The 17,602-nt window shown below is 51.7% G+C and overlaps 1 protein-coding gene across 6 annotated transcripts; it reads right to left on the minus strand.

Annotated features, from left to right (window-relative positions):
- Smim45 (small integral membrane protein 45) lies at positions 1 to 13,120 on the minus strand. Of its 6 annotated transcripts, none has more exons than XM_078052656.1 (4): positions 12,816 to 13,119; positions 12,591 to 12,645; positions 10,131 to 10,374; positions 1 to 17 (listed from the first exon to the last, which is right to left on the minus strand). In XM_078052656.1, exon 3 carries the CDS (start codon positions 10,358 to 10,360, stop codon positions 10,154 to 10,156), a length of 207 nt encoding a protein of 68 aa, XP_077908782.1. In that variant the 5' UTR covers positions 10,361 to 10,374; positions 12,591 to 12,645; positions 12,816 to 13,119; the 3' UTR covers positions 1 to 17; positions 10,131 to 10,153. The 6 variants fall into 6 exon arrangements, with proteins under 6 accessions (XP_077908782.1, XP_077908779.1, XP_077908781.1 ...); XM_078052653.1 differs by lacking the exon at positions 1 to 17 and adding an exon at positions 6,115 to 7,893; XM_078052655.1 differs by lacking the exon at positions 1 to 17 and adding an exon at positions 9,178 to 9,357.
- Between the last annotated feature and the right edge of the window lie 4,482 nt (positions 13,121 to 17,602).

A 17,602-nucleotide genomic window follows, 5' to 3' on the forward strand; every position in this document is an offset into this window, starting at 1 on the left:
CTTCCCCTGGGACAGTCCTGGAGTGAAGGTCCGGCGGGGTGAAGTGCTCAGGCTTGGAGGTTTCATCCCTCCTCATCCTGACCAGCATCTGGCACTGCCCTCGGAAGGGCCCTCATCTGGGGGACTCCTTAGTGGAGTGCACACATTTCTTCCTACCTTCCTACAGCTCCCACCCGCCATAGTCCTTCACATACCCACACAACACCCAGCCAGTCACCACACGGGACAGCCCATACACACTGCCCCTGCATGAGAGAACGCAGGGTCAGGGATTCCTCTCCCTCTGCTTGAGCCTGGGTGTGGCCCCCTCTCTGTGGACAGCTCCATGGAGGTCACATGCATGTTCAGGGACCCTGGAGGAGAGCGGTGGCTTCTGAGGTCCTATCTGCCTCTTTCTTCCAGAAGGAGCCAAAGGGCTCCGGGTTCCTACCCCCAGCCGCCAAAATAAGAGTTCAGGCATCCAGGCCCGAGGTCCAAGGAGGACCAGTTGGCTTGAGAACAGGGTCTCCATCTGGGGCTTCTGCCCCCAACCAGGAAAGAGCCCTGGGTTGTCCTGGTGTGGAGACAGAACCAGAGATGGAACTAGAGGGGCCCTAGAGAAGGCAGGGCTTGGGAAGTAGAGAGGTGATGAGTATTCACAGGAGACATGTCTGGTGAGCAAGCGTGGGGAGACTGCCATCCCCAACTGCCCAGCAGGGAAGTGGGCAGGGCTCTAGGGAAGTAAACATTGGGCATGCGCCCAAAGTCTGTGTCAACAGAGGGAGGGGGGCCTGGCACCAGGCAGTTCCTACAGACACCCAAGGGTGGGAAAGTGAAGGCTCCTTCTGAAAATCCAACACGGAGCTCCTAGGCTGTACCTCTGCATGAAGAGGAGACAAGGCTGTGGATAAAACCAGGCTCCAGGCTACAAAGATGCTCAGGCCTGGAAGATCAGAACTGCTGTGGGACTGGTCACACAGAGGCAGGGTGACAGAGGGATAAGAGGGGGACAGAATTAACTCAAGGGCCTCATGGGGACACAAATGAAAGCCTCTGGGCTGTGGAGGTATCTGGGAGGAGGCTGGAGAAGGCTCCCTGGAGGCAGGGAATAGGGAGAGAGGGAAGTTGAAGATGAGGCTCAGGCCACTGCCTGGTGGTCAGGGAGGTGGAACTCCTCCTGAGTGTTCTCTAGGGCCCCAGATGGCTGACTGGGGCCCACTCCGGGATCCATATAACTCATCCTTTGGGACAAAGTTGTTTCTGTTGCTTTCGACACTGTGAACTTGACCTGCTGCATGGGGGGGGCAGGCCCGGGTGGTAGGAAAGTCGGTTTCAAATGTGAGGGCTGGTGGGGGGGGAGAGCAGTTCTAGAGCCAGCTCTCTCAGGGCTGGAGCAGGGATGGGGAGACAGGGCATCAGAGGGGTCCTAGTCATGTCTTAAAGTGTGTCCCCAGACACATATTTGTATCCAAGACTGTCCCGCCTCAGTCCCCTCCCCATGGGCATATCCCTGAAGCTCTACCCTTCTGTCCACTTATTTACAACCACAGGCTTCTGGGCGCACTGTGTTCACTTTGCACGTAACGGCAGACATCTACCCTCAGTGTGCAAGCCACGCAGGGAGCTGGTCAGGACTGGGGAGATCTGTTCCTCTGTGTTCAGATCCCCATCCCCTCACTGAGCCAGGTTCCCCATGGCCCTTGATCCTTTTCCTGCCCCTTTGTCCCCATGGCACAAACACCCTCCTACCTTGATCAGAAGGTAACACAGGCTGCGGATTCTTGGCCTGAGGAGCTGGGGTGAGTGCAGGCCCTCACCTCCTCTGTACCCAGAAGCTGGCCATGGTGGCCTCCTTCCTCTGGTCCCCTTCTGGTCTCCCACTCAGCCTCCAGGCCACAACCCCAGGCCTAGGGCCCAGCTCTCTCCTGACCTGTGCCTCCAACTACATCTGGCAGCTGGGCTGGGCTCTGGGGCAGGGAGGGGCTGGTTCCTCAGGAGTGGGTGTCAGTGAATGGCTGCTCTGAGCTTCTGGAATCCTAAAAGGTCATGGGAGGCTCACAACAGCCAGGCTCAGCTGCTGTGAACTCAAGGCCACCTGGGAGGCGGGGGTGTCCTGCTGGCTGCCCTCCTCAAATGTGCTCTGTCTCCCACAGATTGGCCCCTGGTGAGATATCTCCAGTAAGAATAGGGATACTCCAAAAATAGTGTTCCCCTGGTTATCCCCAGGCCACCTTACTCTGCGTTCTGTGACCCTCAGGCACCTGGCCTACACACCTGGGGTCTTTTCTCAAGCAAGCTGAAATTCCTGGAACTTAGGTCTGTCCCCTCGATGACTAATCCCTAAGCCCCAGCTCGTTCTGGCTGGACTCTCTCCACTCAGATCCTGAGGGAAGGAAAAGACCTGGGCCAAGGCCTGGCCGGGAGGAGACCCACGAAGCCACCCATCCTGGCAATGAAGATTTTCAGCAGACCCTGGCTTTGGGCTGGGTGTCTTCTTCTCCGTTCCCAGGTGACCTCTGTCTGAGGAGTGCTCTCATAATGGTGGCAATAAGAGTCGCCACTTGTGGGCACATGCTCTAGGGGTGTGGAAACATCCTTGTAGCTGTCCTGTGATGGGGACATCAGCATCCTCAGAGCACTCACCCTGCACCAGGAACTAGGCTAAGCCCCCTCCAGGCATCTTAAAAACTCTTCACCTGGCCCCCTGCCTTTTGCCAGTGAGGACCCTGCAGCCCACACCACACTGGTCTATATCCCTACGTGCCACTCTCTTTGGCCAGTGAGCTTCTGGGCCACACTGGCCAATGGAACTTTCTGTGATAATGGAAATGTTCTATATCTGTACTGTCCAATGCAATGGCCATTAGTTACAGGTGGCTCCTGAGCTTCTTAAATGTGGCTACGGTAAGCAAGGAACTGGATCTTTTATTTCATTTTAATCTGTAGCTCCTGTATTAGACAGCACAGTTCTGGATTTTATTTTTCTCTGGGTCCCAGGCCTGGTAAGAATTGCCCTCAGTAAGTTTCTGTAAAATTAATATAATAAACGAAACAGTTGGATGGTAAAATGTGTAGACCCGGTGCCCTTCCCCCTTCTTAACCATTGTCTCCCCTTCAGGCTTTAGGTTTTCAGACTTGTCTATATTCTGGTTACCAGGGCAACTGGCTAGAAGTCCCAGGGGAGGGGGAGGGGAGCTGTCTGGAGTTCTTCCCCCTCCCTCCTTTCTTTAAGGCTGTGGGGAGGAAGAAGGAGGTTGATGGGAGGAAAGAGTTCAGCTCTGCCTGGACGGATTGGGGGTGGGGGCTCTACGGCCCACCCCGCTGGATTACATTACTTCTGGGAGACAAAGCACCCTGCGCTGAAGTCAGCAGCCCTGGGTTCTCTTTTCACTTTGGCCAATGACTCTCTGTGTGACCTCTATCAGATCCCCCACCCTCCTGGACCGCAGCAGTGCCTTTTCCAATAAACACCAGGTGCCCTCGTGTGGTCTGTTCTAGCTTGAAGATCCAGAATTCCTCCTCCTTGTCCCTTGAAAGCAAGGTCTGAGTCTCCTCCAACTCTTCCTTCCTCTTGCCCATCTGCCCCTGAGCTCTCCTCCTTTGAGCACCTTTGCGGACACTGCCTGCCTGTTAATTACAGGCCTGGGTCCAGCTGCCCTCTAGTGGCCCTTAGTGACAATGACCTCCTTGCATTTGTACACATCCTTCTTTCCCAGTGAAGAAAAGACTGACTCAAGGCCGGGAAGTGTCCTCAGAAGGCAGAGATCTCCACTCAAGCACAAAATCATTGTGGTGACCTTCCAGACAAGGGGGAAAGGCCCTAGAGTCTCATATGTGGGCTTGTTACAGCTATGTGATTTTGAACAAGTCACTTCGCCTCTCTGAGCACCAGTTTCTTCTCTGTAAAATGGGGGTTGGATCAGGCAGGATGGGGTAAGCTATGCTGCAGTAACAAACCATTCCAAAATCCCAGTGGATTTTAATCCCAAAGGCTGATTCCTCATTCATGCCTCCTGTCTACCATACTTTGGGTCAACTATGGCTCTGCTCCATGTCATCTTCCCTTGAAGGCTCGGGATGATGGAGCAATGGCCCTCCAGAGCATTGCTGGTCATCTTGGCAGAGGGAAGGAGAGACTGGTGAATTGGTGACTAGCTAGCAAATGCCAGCTAATTACAGCTCATTAACTAGACGGCCCCACCCATCACAAGGACGCAGGGTAGAACAATTCTACCATGTGCTAAGAGCTGGGCAGCCAGAAATACTTGGTGAATGGTACTGAGCACCTGCTCACAGGTTGCTGTAAAAAAAAGAGGTGAGAGGTGCTGGCCCAATCCCCAGGAAGCCACCAAACCTCTCATCATGCACTGGTAGTGTGCTGTGAACTCAATTCATGTGAGCCATGAAAACCGTCGCCTTTGGGACTTGGGGTGAAGCTCAGTGGTATTGCATGTGCTTAGTGTGTGAGGCCTTGGGTTCAATCCCTCCCCAAAATGGTTGCTGTGGAATTCCAATCTCCTTGTTTATTTTCCTCCCATGATGTCCTCTGACATCCACACCAGTTCCAGCTGTTCAGAGCCACAGAAACAGAGTGGGACATGGACTTGCCACTGTATTCAGAGAGCATTGGCAGCTGGACATCTAGGTTTCCAGGCTCCAAATTCTGAGACCCTCGCCACCACTTATGGGTAGAGAAAGCGCAGCTCTGTCTACCCAGAGTCCTCTGGAAGGACTGTCGAGCTTGTCACCGTCTTGCAGGGAAGCCTACAGCCTCTGCCCTTCTCCTAAAGCTGCTCTCTCGGCCTTCCCAAGCCCTTCCCACTCGGCCAGAGTGGAGAACTGCGGAGGTGAAACAATGAGAAGCCTGTGCCTCCCTCCCAGCTAGAGTCCGAACATTGCAACCATTCCCACGCAGGGAGCCTGGACATTCCCGCCTCCGGTCCTTCTGATCTGGGTGAAGCCCAGACACACCCGCCCTTCCTTACCTGACAGCTCCCAAGATTCTGCAAAACCTCCCAAAGCATAAATTAAAAACCGGCACACAGCCTGACCCCCTGATAGTTCTAAACCACTCAAAAATCTTGGCCTCTGAGTAGAATTTCAAAGAGACTGGCCCCATTCATCCAACAAGCAAGCCTTCAAGGGGAACCTGCCAAGTGCCAGGCAGGCCACAGACAGGACGACAAGCTGCGGTGGCTGCTTCTCACTGTCATGTGAACAAAGTCCCACACAAGATGGAGGCTGAAATGGAGAAGGCCTGTAGTGGGGTCAAGGAGGACTGTCTGGAAGAGGTGACAGAAAGTTCCTCAGGCCGTCCCCTTGATTCTAAGCCTTACTTGTCAAGTCACTTTCCATCTCCCTCGCCCCACTACTTGCTTACTGGCATTCTGAGCTTTAACTCACATCTCCCCGAAAAGGCTGGGCTCCTCTTCCTCTAACAAGGGGAACTCATGCACCCTTCAGCTGGGTAACCCCCTTCTCCAAGAAGCTTTCCTGACAACTCTTTCGCTGGGAGTCAGGCACTCCTTCGGCTCTGTTTTGGTTTCTCGCACATATTTCGATAACACTGTATGCATCCCTCTGCCCCTCCGGTTAGTGGGCTCTTTGGATTCAGGGACTACATCTTCACCTTTGCACTCTTGGAGTCATGTGGGTGGGATGGAGCTGGCGTTTGACATGCTCCTGGAGAGCTTTTCAGGAGAGTTATGTGATGGTCAGCATTTATTGGGTGACTTTCACCCCAAAATCTCCTTTGACATTTGCCATCACCCAGCGAGGCAGGGCAGGAGGGATAGGAAAGTAAAGAGATTTCTGTGGAGCCACAGACCTGAGTTGAGCACAATGTTGGCACCAGTCGGGACCTTGTACCTGGACTGGAATCAGCTGTGATTTCAGGGCCTGGCATACAGAAATGTGAGGCAAGTTCAAGAAACTTGACCAAGGATGCATAATTTAACTGACTTGTAGAATTTACTATCGTTGGGCTCTGGCTTCAAGTTGCTCCCCATCCAGTCTCTGGCATGCCCTAGAAAATGGAAAGGTCCGGCCTCCGTGAGCACTGGTCCGTTTCTGTAGCCTCTACCCTCTGGGTCAAACCTCTCTCCAGCGCCCCCTTAGACAACACTAAAGACACAGTCAGTTATGGTTTTAGTTTATTCGTGTTGGCACTAGGTGTTGAACACGGGACATTTCGCCACTGAGCTACATCCCCAGTCCTTTTTATTTTGAGACCGGGTCTTGTTAACTTGCTGAAATTCTCACTAAGTCGCTAAGGCTTAATAGAAAAGGTAGGAGAAAGGAAAAAGGGGACACTGACAAGGGAAAGAGCGGGTCCTCTGAGAGAGAGGAGGGATGCACGTTCCTCCTGCTCTCCAGTTTTATTGGAGGCCCCAGGGAAGTATCCAGGGAGTGCAACCCAGGTTCACCTCTTAGCTTTTGACGGACAGCAGAATTGTATCAGACTTCCAAGTCCCCATCACTAGCCTTCCCCATAGAGGGGAGACAATGTTAAAAGTCCAAGGCAACTCTGGGTCACTTTGGCCCAAGTTGGTTGGTTCTAACTGGAACTTGTTCTTACAGACTCTATGGTTAAGGGGCTTGCTCCTAATTATCATATCTCTCTGAGTTCTGAAATATAATCTGTGTAAAGGTCACAAAGCACCTTGGGTAACTTGCATTCTTATCAGCAGGGAAGAGTCTTTCAGACCTGCATTTCTACTACAGATAACAGGTTATTTGCTGAGCAACACAGTGTATCCTATTGATCCAAGCCAGGCAGGACTACAGGTAAATTTCTGTATAAAAGAAAGCATGGGGGGGGCTGGGGATGTGGCTCAAGCGGTAGCGCGCTCGCCTAGCATGCGTGCGGCCCGGGTTCGATCCTCAGCAGCACCACATACCAACAAAGATGTTGTGTCCGCCGAGAACTAAGAAAAAATAAATAAATGTTAAAATTCTCTCTCTCTCTGTCCCCCTCTCTCTCACTCTCTCTTAAAAAAAAAAAAAAAAAAAAAAAAAAAAAAAAAAAAGAAAGCATGGGGGGCTGAGGTTGTAGCTCAGGGGTAGAGAGCTCGCCTCACACGTGCAATACCCTAGGTTCGATCCTCAGCACCACATAAAAAGAAATAAGTGAAATAAAAGTATTGTGTCCAACTACAACTAAAAAAAAAAATTTTTTTTTAAAAAGAAGCATGGACCAGGTGCCATGGCCACACACCTGTAATCCCAGTGGCTTGGTAGGCTGAGGCAGGAGGATCATGAGTTCAAAGCCAGCCTCAGCAATGCTGAGGCACTAAGCAACTCAGTGAGACCCTGTCTCTAAACAAAAATACAAAACAGGACTGGGGATGTGGCTCAGTGGTTGAGTGCCCCTGAGTTCAACCTCGGTAACCCCATCCCCCCAATAAAAGAAAGCTTAGGGGTGGGGTGTCAGTACAGTAGGCCCAGTTCACAGAATTCTCCTCTTAACTTCATGTTCCCACCACTCACATCTGTATACTACTTATTAGTAAGAAAAAAGACTTGTGAAACCAGAACTTCAAATTCAGAAGTTTGCTCACTGGGGGAAGGGAGCCCAGAATACATCGGGACCTGACTCGGTCAGAGAAACTGAGGCAGAGCAGAGTAGCTACCCAGTGAGTGGTGTTGCCCCCACCCCAATCTTGCATGGAGTGATCTGAAAGGCATTGGAAAGGCCCTACCCTCCAGTGGGAACCCACTTTGCCCACCTACTTCTGCCACGTCCTGCCTGTCCTGCAGCCCAAACTCAGATTCTCATGCTCCAACTCAACCCAGATTCTTAGGCTTACCAAACTCTAGGGATTCCTGTCCAGACACGCAGACCCCCAACATCCAGTCTCAAACCCTGGGTGATCCTAGACGGTTTTCTCCTCCTCTCCAAGCTTGTCCCCTCCCCTGTAAAACAATGACCTCAGTTCCTCATTCAGCATCCCTTCCCCTTCCCCTATCCCCTATCCCTCTCAGCCCGTGGGAGGCACGTGTGCATGCTACTCCACCCCTAGCTCCAGGGGTGGGAACAAGCACTCCCTGGCCAATCAGAGAACCCCATTCCCAAGCACATGCGTCCTGGGGGCCAATGCAAATCCACGGAGCTTTCCCACCGCTGAGAGATTAGCTGTGCTGAAATCAAGGCACTGGAGGGCTGTGGATACCAGGGGCTATTGGGGGGGGGCACCTAAAACCTACACAGAGGAAGGCAGGACTAAGAGAATGAGAGACAAGGACAGAGAGATGGAACACACAAGTGACATGCCCAAGCCCTGACTCCAGCCCATTTCTCTATGCCCTCAGGCAAAGCCACACTAAAATAAACTGGCAGCAGTCTCCATTATTGTCCCACTTTAGAGGTGGACTTTTTAATTGAATACACAGTCACCAAGCTAAAGGCTTCTTTGCAGCTAGGGTAGCCATGCAACTAAGTATTAACCAATGGGGGGTCATGATTACAGCCATCAGTGTCCCTCAAGGGCAGGGGCATGCTTCCCACCATCCCTCCCTCCTGCTGCTCAGGATGCAGATGAATCAGCTCAGGTCGTGTAAACCAGTCAATGTTTTTTGCCCGGCAAAAACAGGGGGAGGCGCTGGGGTCCCTGAACCCTGGATGAGAACTAACCACCAAACTGGTTCTGAACAAACTCTTGTGAATTGCACCATCCATAGGAATAAAATTCTCTTTGGCTGGGCTGAGGTTGTGGCTCACTGGTAGAGTGCTTGCCTAGCATGGGTGAGGCACTGGGTTCGATTCTCAACACCACATATAAATTAATAAATGAATAAAGGTCCATCAACAACTAAAAAAAAATTTAAAAACTCTCTTTGGCTTTAAGGCCTATTGTTTGGCCTCTTGGTGCTTGAATTTATATTCTAACTGTACACTATCCCCAGGGATTCCAGTTGACTTTTTTTTTATTGTTCTGACAGGAGAAGGGGCGAGTGCTATCGGTTTCTAATGGGTAGAAACCCTGGATGTTCAACATCCTGCAATGCACACAACAGCCCCTTATATCCAAGAATGACCTTCTCCAAAATATCAATAATGCTGCCATTGAGAAACCCTGCTCAACCTTTACTGGGGTTTGGTGTTCCCATCCCTAAAATGGAAAGTACTGAGCTAGCCTATTTTTTTCACAAGGACCCAGTGGGTGAGTTGATATCCTTTCAAAAAAGGATAGTCCTGCAGAGGTGATCATGAAGTCTTTATTATTGGGAATAAATGAAGATGGAAGCCCCAGCAAAGGATAGTGAGACAGACTGTCAATCTACATCCAAAGGGAGGCAATGAAGACTCTGCACAGGAGGAGGGCTCCAGGGTGGGCTTGTGTTCTGGGCATCCTGGCTCAAGAGGGGCTGGGCTCAATCCTGGAAGTGCAGCATGGGATAGGGAGGGTGGGTGGCCAGGGACTCCTGTCAGCTGCCTTAGCAGGCAGGAGGAGGGAGTTGGAACCAACTGAGGACAGTCCTCACACCCACAGAGCCCTGGGACTCCCACACACGGAATACACACACACACACACACACACACACACACACACACATACACACACACACACACACACACTCCCCTTCCCATGGTCCTACCCTCTGCATATACCCTACCACTCACCCTCAACCATTCCAAGCCTAAGCCCGAAGGGTGGGGCTGGGCTGGACCCGGCAGGCAGCCTTTAAAGGAGGCCCTTTCCCTGAGTCAGCTTTGAAGCCTTCCCCAAGTAGCTGCAGGGCCGGTGCCTTTGTGGGGCGAGGGGAGCGAGGGAAACTGGGGATTCAGGGGGAAAGGGGGATCCGCAGGCACAAGACAAGCAGGAGCAGCCATGTGGACTCCAGGTGGAGGGGGAGAATGTTGGGCAGCACGAAAGCCCAGGGGCCGGTGGGGGATATCCCCAGAGCTGGGGAAGGCCGCCGCGGAGAGAGCTGGCTTGACCCAGGGCCCCGCAGAAGCGATCAATACCTTAAGGCTTCCTCAAGACCTCCAGGTGCCCCACCTGTACGGCCAGGGGCCTCCCGGAGGACCAGGTGGCTCTGCTGGAAGCCCGGGCTACAGAGAGATAGCTGGAGGACCAAGGGGTCATCCTCCCTTTGCTTCGAGAGTCTCCAGGCTCGGCGGGTCGAGCGAGGACACCGGGTACCCTCACCTGCGACCAGCGCACGTCGGCTCTTAGACCTCGGGGCCACCAAAGGCCAGGTTATCCCGCACCATCAGTGTCTTGCGGAGGTCCCGGTCCACCAGGGGGCGCTGCATGCGCCACTTGTGCGCCTCCTGCAGCCCCGGCTCGAAGTAGTAGATGCAAGCGCCGAAACCCACCAGGATGAGCACGGAGATGACCAGGTAGACAGGCACGAACCAGTCCAGAAAGTGCGGCATCGCGGCGGCTTTGGCTGCCAAGACACGGGCCATGAGAGCTGGTGGAGGGGCCCCTTGTGGCGCCCACCCAGAGAGACCCTCAGAGACCGGGGCCCCAAGCGCCACTTTTTCACATAGGGAGACTGGGGTCCGGGAGAGCGAGGGGCAGTGCCGGCCTGATCCAGATCATTTGGTGCCTCAGCAGCCCAGGCCTTCTAACCACGCACTGACCTGTCCCCATCAACTGGAGACACCCAGCTCCTACTCACCCTATAAGAGGAGGCTTAAGCACAGCTCATAAGCACAGCTCTGACCCTGTCCCTGTCCAGCTGTGTGCCTTTAGGCAAGTTGCCTAACCTCTCTGGTGTCCACTTCCTCCCCTGTAGAAGGAGAAACTAAAACAGCCCTGGCACAGGTCCCAGTGAGGATTTAGTGTGGTGACCCATCCCCGGATGAGGCCCCAGTAAAGGTGGGGAGAAGCCTCCTCTGGTCTCCCTGTGTCCCTGCACCCAGCTCTGATTTTGCAGTTGCAATGTCTGCTGTTTGCCAGCTCCCCCATTCCAACAGATGCATGGGTTCCTGGCTACCTACACACCCTGACCAGCTGTGGCCTCGTAAAAGCAAATATCCATCCCCAGGGGACCTGTTTCTTTGTAACAGGGTCTGAGCAGGCCAAATTTCATAATTATAAGGCCATAGATGCTAGAATCAAAAGTCCTGGCAAAGTCCTTAGAACCTTGGGATGATAACAGCACCTGGCTTCTAGGGTTTTGGGGACTGCCGAGTGAGTTGATTTATATGAAATGTTGGCACATAGTAGGTTCTACATAGTAAGTTTGTTCTTCTACTCTTACCTTCAGTTTCTTTTAGCTGCAAAACAGGCACAGAAATAGGACCTGTTTCCTAAAGGCACTGTGAATTTTTAATAATTGCCCAAAAGATATCTGAAGTCATGCTGCCTGGCACAGAATCAGTGCTCAACAAATATTAGCTATTATTATTTCCAGTGAACTAGAGGTGAAGAAAGCAGGAAAGTGGGTGGTAGCAGTGGAAGGTGCTTTGTGCAGCCTGCCTGCTCTCCACACCCTCCGTTTCATCGTGGAACTGCTTGTCAGTCACCTGTGAACACTGCATGTTACACAGTCCCCAGCTTTTTGTCTGCTTTCATTTTCCCTGGAATGTTCTTTGCGTTCTTGGTCACTGGGCAAACTCTTGTTCACACTTCAAAAGCCAGATCACAGATTATCTCCTCCAGGGAAGAAATGAGCAGGACCCATTTAAACCTCCTAAAACTTGCCCAAGGTATAAGAAAGGGGTGGACCCAGGAGCCCCTTCTGTCTGCCTGGCAGGAAGAGCACCACTAGGGTACTTCCACAGACCTCAGGCCAGGCCTGTGGGGCAGGTGTCACTGCCTGTAACTTACAGATAAAGAAACAGAAGTCCACACAGGATCACTAACTTATCCTGGGATACTCAAATGGGAAGTAGAGGAGCTGGACCCCAAAACCCAGTGAGGTCCTATGGCTTGAGCCCTTCAGGACAGGGAAAGATACTGAGCAGGATGAAATGAGCACAGACCCACCTGGGCTTCTGGGGAAGCAGGGATGAATGAAATGGCCCCGGAGGGCAAGTTAAGGAGAAGCCCCAGCTCCTCTGACCTCTGTCTCCAAACCAATTTCTCTTGTCCCCCTAATCCCAGGTGGGCCACGATCCCCCGGAGGAGGATATTGCCACATCCTGGTCCTGCATCTTTCTTGAGCTCCTCTGCTCCCTATCCAGGGCCCCTGTTGGCTATTCAGAAACACAGGCATCTTAAGGTGCCCTATTCATGGAGGAATAAAATGAAGAGTGCACTGTCTAAAGTCAGTGCGGAGGGCCCAGCACCCTCCTACCCATCTACCTTTCTGAGCAAGTTCAGAATTGCCCTATGCTGCCAGGGTTGCTGAGAAGAGGAAGAGGGGTCCTCAGGCAGGGAGGCTGACCCGAACTGGCTTGACTAAGGCCAACATGATTCATGCCCCTTCCCCATACCCAGCCCCGACTTTTGTTCCTTCCGGCTTAAGTATGAGAACGGGGGCTAGGGCAGAACAAACCACTTCAGCTGCAATGTTGTAGATCTGGGGGGCAGAGTTCAAGATCTCCAGCTCTGCAGACAAAATTCTAGATATTCTGGGGCAGACAAAGGACTCCCAGACCTTTTCCTGACTTCAGGGGGGCAGGGGAGGGCTAAGTAGAGATGCAAAACACTCACAGGCCTTCTGGGTGACCTTGGACCATTCCTCACCATCTCTGGGCTCCAGGGTCTCCTGTACACAGTGACAGGGTGAGGATGGGGTTACCAGATGATCTATAAGAAATTTTCCAGGCCCATTTCAGCCACCGTTCTGTCCAGGACAGTCTGAAGGCTGCAGAGCCCTTCTCCCTGCCTCCCAAGCCACTGGTACCATTCAGTGCCCCTGCATGCCCGTGGACCCACCTCACGCCCTGCGGTTGCCTGTTCCAGGGGGCTCTGTGCTGAGCACACAGCCTCGGCCTGAGCAGCTCAGCATCGGCCTGTAGACTCAGTCGCAGCTGCTGTCCCCAGGGACACTGCCATCTGTGGCCGCTCTGGGTGCTGGAGGCAGAGATAGGGCGAGGCCAATGCCCCCCTTGGGAGACAGAGCTTCTCCGGCTCTGAGTGGGCCAAATGGGGGCAGTCCTCAGCTGGCTTAGCACACTGGTACCTCTCCCTGCCCATCTGAGACCCTTCCCTCTACTCCCCACTCTCAGAATGGCAGGAGGTGGGACCTGTCTTAGCCAATCAGCAGCCTGGCAGAGCAAGGGCTTTATCCTCTGTTGCCTTGGCAACCAGCCTCCTTTTCTGGATCCCTGTACTGTGCACGTGGTACAGCAGATGACAAGGAGGGCAGGATTGGGAAAAGGCAGTGAGGAATGAGTTACCCAGCAGGCTGCTGGGCCCCAAGACTAGTGGCCCCAGAGAGGAGAGGACCCCAGCTCAAAACGGAGGGTTGATAGTTTGCTGATTGGGAGTCACGAGAGATTGGGGGTCTCTGACAAGCAGGTGTGGCTGCAGAAGCAGTGACCAGTAGAGCCAATGAGGGTCACAGGTTATAGAGGGAAGAATCAAGTCTGAGACTGAAAAGTCTGGGCATATTAACTTAATGCAGCACTTGGTGCCAGACATTATTTACAGGTGCTTGATTTCTATTAACTCATTTAATCCTCATCCAAGGTCATATAGCAAGAAAGTAGCAATTGGATTGGAGTCCTAGCCTGGCCCTCAGGCCCCACAAAGCACTGCCCTCCCGTTTCGGACTCAGCAGCCCTGGCTGGGGTTCAACCTGTGCTAGTTGAAGCTCCCAGGCAGTGCACCCCCACCCCCCAGGTCTGGCTCTTCACGCTTCTTTCAGTTATCCCCACTGGGTGTGTTTTGGGAGGTCCACAGGGGGTGAGGCAGCTGAGGTTCCAAGAGGTGAAGCTGTTTACCTTCTCCAGTCACTCAGCTGCTTGGAGACTGAGCTGGAATTCAAAGCTAAGGGGTGGGGTTGAGAGTGCAGGGTCCACCCCCAAGCCTGGACCCTCCCCCTTGGGCTACAGAGGAAGGTCAGCTAGGAGCCTCGTAGCCAGTGGGCACTCTGCAAACAGCAGTGGCTGCCGGGAGGAGGAAGAGCAGCCACTGAGGTCCATAGAGGGGGACGAGGCTTCAAGAGACTCCCAGGGAGTTCATTCCCAAAAATCTGAGGAGAGGCACGCCCAGAAGACTCTTGATGAAGCGGCTTCAGGGTCTTGGGTATTCCACCCCACAGACAGCTGACAGCTGGGACCATCTGGGGCCCCTGCGAGGGTGGTGGGTCCTCTCCAACATACGTGAGGCATGGAGGTGATTATGTTCACAGAAGGATTTTTAAAATTCAAGTGTAAGGTACATGCGGTAAAATGCTCAAATTCTAAGCAATGGATTTTTATCTGTGTATACATCTGAGCAACCACCGTACATCTCCCCAGAAAGGTCCCTCCTCTTGCCAGTGAATACTCCCACCCTCAGGGGCAGGGGTGCAGCTCAGGGTAGAGCACATGCTTAGCATGCAAGAGGCCCTGGGTTCAATCCTCAGCCACAACTCCATCCCCAAAGGGACCCAGGGCTCTGACTTCTGACGTTTGGGTTTCGTGGAAATGGAATCCCACACTGGCACTCTCTGTGCCAAGCATAATGCCTCCAGGATTCAATGTGAGTAGTTGCATGTGTCAGTCCACCACAATTTGTTTGTGTTCACTGAAGGGACAGCTGGGTTGTCTCCAGGGTGGGACTATGATGACCAAAGCTGTCATAGTCCTTAACAGTTTGGTGTGGGAAGGCAGTGGGGAGTCAGGGGAGGCTTAGGGGGGAGTATCAGGAGACAGACTGGTGGGAACATGAGGTTAAAGAGATAATTATGTATATTGGGCCCACTATGCTGACCCCCACATGCTTTCATTTTTAAAAAGCAATTTACCTGAAGCCCTGCCTTAAGTCTACAGGATAGGTTATATTCCTCAGCAAACTACCTATTATTTACAGGAGAAATACAGGCCCCAAAATGCTGATAAGAAGACAACAAGTTACGCTGAAAGGGGAGACTTCTGTAATCCTTACACAGACCATATCCCCAAATTCAGGGAGATAAGGATAATTCCCCCTAACCATAAAATCCATAAGAACAGGCTCCAATTAGAATTGGTCAGCATGGGCTAAAGTGACCTAGAATTGTCACAGCAGTGGGGACTTGAAAGTCTGATGTCATCTTCTGTTAGTCGAAAGTCTGGACATGTGTGGGACTCTCTGGAAACTTCCTTGGGACCCTAATAAAATTTGAGGGCAAGAGAGGTACACAGTCTTTCTCTCTGAAAAGACCCACTGTCTCCCTTGACAGTGTCCCCTTTTCCCCTTTCCTAATCCTTCTAATAAATTCATGCCTGTTACTTTGAGTGACATGTCTGAAATCTTTCTGTCATGATTGAAAGAATCAGGGTGAGCCAGGCATGGTGGTCCATGCCTATAATCCCAACTGCTCCCGAGGCTGAGGCAGAAAAATCGCATGTTCAAAGCCAGCCTCAGCAACTTAGTGAGACCCTGTCTCAAAATAAAATATAAAAAGGGCTGGGGCCAGGTGTGGTGGCACAGGCCTTAATCACGGCAGCTGGGGAGACTGAGGCAGGAGGATCATGAGTTCAAAGCCAGCCTCAGCAACTCAGTGAGACCCTGCCTCTAAATAAAATACAAAATAGGGATGGGGATATAGCCCAATGGTTGAATGCTCAAGTTCAATCTCTGGCACCCCAAAAAAAGGGCTGGGGATGTGGTCTCAATGGTTAAGTGCTCCTAGGTCCCAGTACCAAAAAAAAAAAAGAATCAGGGTGAAAGGGGCCTTCACATTGCCTTAATTTCCCAGAAGTCCCCAGCATCGTAACAACTGGAGGAAAAGTAACAGCAGTGGGTGACGGACATATTTTGGGGGTATTCAGCATCTTAGTTGTGATAGTGGCTTTCTAGGTACCTACTCATATGTCAAAACATCAAATTGTACACTTTAGATATGTGACCAGTATATCTCATTTTAGAAGCTAAGCAAGGTCAGAACTGGTTAGTACTTGGAGGAGAAATACATGTACAAGTTTTTTGCTGTTGTTGATTATTTGTTTGTTTTTGGTACAGGGTCTTGCTATGTTGCCTAGACTGGACTCAAACTCCTGGGCTCAAATGATACCCCTGCCTGTCTCCTGAGTAGCTAGGACTACGGGTATCCCATCACACCTGGCTTAGACAGTATTTCTTGTATGTCAATTACACCTCAATTATACCTCAATAAAAACACAAAATTAAAAAATAAAAGGGCTGGAGTATAGCTCAGTGATGGAGTGACCTTGGGTTCAATACCATGAATAAATAAATCTGTAAAATATGTGATCAATGGCCTGTATGAATGTGTTCAGTGCCTTGATTGTGATAGTGACTTCATTAATCATGCTTACAAAAATGACTACCTGTGAACTTATCAAATTAATCAGAAGCACATGGATGCACGGGTACATCAAACTCATACTGGAAAAACCAGACCCAGGAGCTTATCGAACATTCCAGTACCCCAAGATTGAGCATAGCAGTACACTCTCCCATCACCAGGTGACCCTGCCCGCTCTGGATGTTCATGACACAAGATTCTCCAGGCCTGGGTCTGACCTTCCCAACAATCCCTGTCCTTCATCAGAGCATAGGGCCTGCACACAACTGTCTACTATTCCACTGCCCATGTGACAAGTACCAACTCACCTTTGGCATTTCTGCCCAGTGAAGTGCAGTAAGGGCTCCCCAAGGACACTCCATTTGGGCACCTGCACCTGTTGCTCCCTGGCTGATCCCCAGATGGCTCTCATCCATTGTACTGCCATTGATTTTTTTAAAATCTGCTTCTGATAATTCACTGAGGCAAGAGGACACCTCTGTAGCCTGGGTCCCACGTGCCCAGCACTGGGCCTGGCCCAAGGCAGACACTCAGCACCTGGGTCTCAGATTGGCTCCTCCTAGAAAGCTCTGACCAAGTTCCAAAGTTTTTCCATGGCCTTTGACCCTTTAAGGGTGTCAGTCACCCCGTTTCCGTCTCTGCTCTGACCCTGTCTCCTCCCACTTTCATGCCATCTGCCTTGCCAGTCCTCAGAAGTGCCAGGAGTGTTCCCACTGGGGTCTTTGTACTTCCTTCTGCCTAAAGTCTCTTCCACATTAAACTTACTAGGTTCCTTTTTTACTGATTCAGGCCTCTGCTCAAAATATTACCTTTGTGGGGATGTCTCCCCTGACTCAAAGTAGCTTCTTCCCATCTGTCCCTCTTCCAGGCTGCTCTACTTGATCTTCAGAGTACTTACTGCTACCTGGCTTTCAAGGAGAAGTCTACACATCCCATGCCAAGAGAAATCAACTCCATCTGTGCTGAGGGCAGGGACCTGGCGAAGCCATTTACTTCCTGCTCTTTCTGAGTAAGACATCTGGTTTAGTGTGCAGTAAGAAGGATTTAGGATAGATGGGGAATATGCCTCTGTGAATATGATCACAACAGCGATCACTCTGTCAGATGGTCTGTCTTCCTCATCACAGGGTTGATCAGTAAGGTCTGGTTTGTGTGTTATTTCCACCATGGGTCTGGAACTAATGAACAGATAACTAACTGCTGAGAATAAATGAATGGATTGGAGTCAATCCATTCATCCAGCAAATGCTTATTGAGCAACCAC

The sequence above is a fragment of the Ictidomys tridecemlineatus genome, chromosome 6 (assembly GCF_052094955.1).
Source record: "Ictidomys tridecemlineatus isolate mIctTri1 chromosome 6, mIctTri1.hap1, whole genome shotgun sequence".
Taxonomy (NCBI): domain Eukaryota; kingdom Metazoa; phylum Chordata; class Mammalia; order Rodentia; family Sciuridae; genus Ictidomys; species Ictidomys tridecemlineatus.

Bases quoted from the DNA above. Each gene is read 5' to 3' on its own strand.
- Smim45 (XM_078052656.1), bottom strand. From the start codon at position 10,360: ATGCCGCACTTTCTGGACTGGTTCGTGCCTGTCTACCTGGTCATCTCC.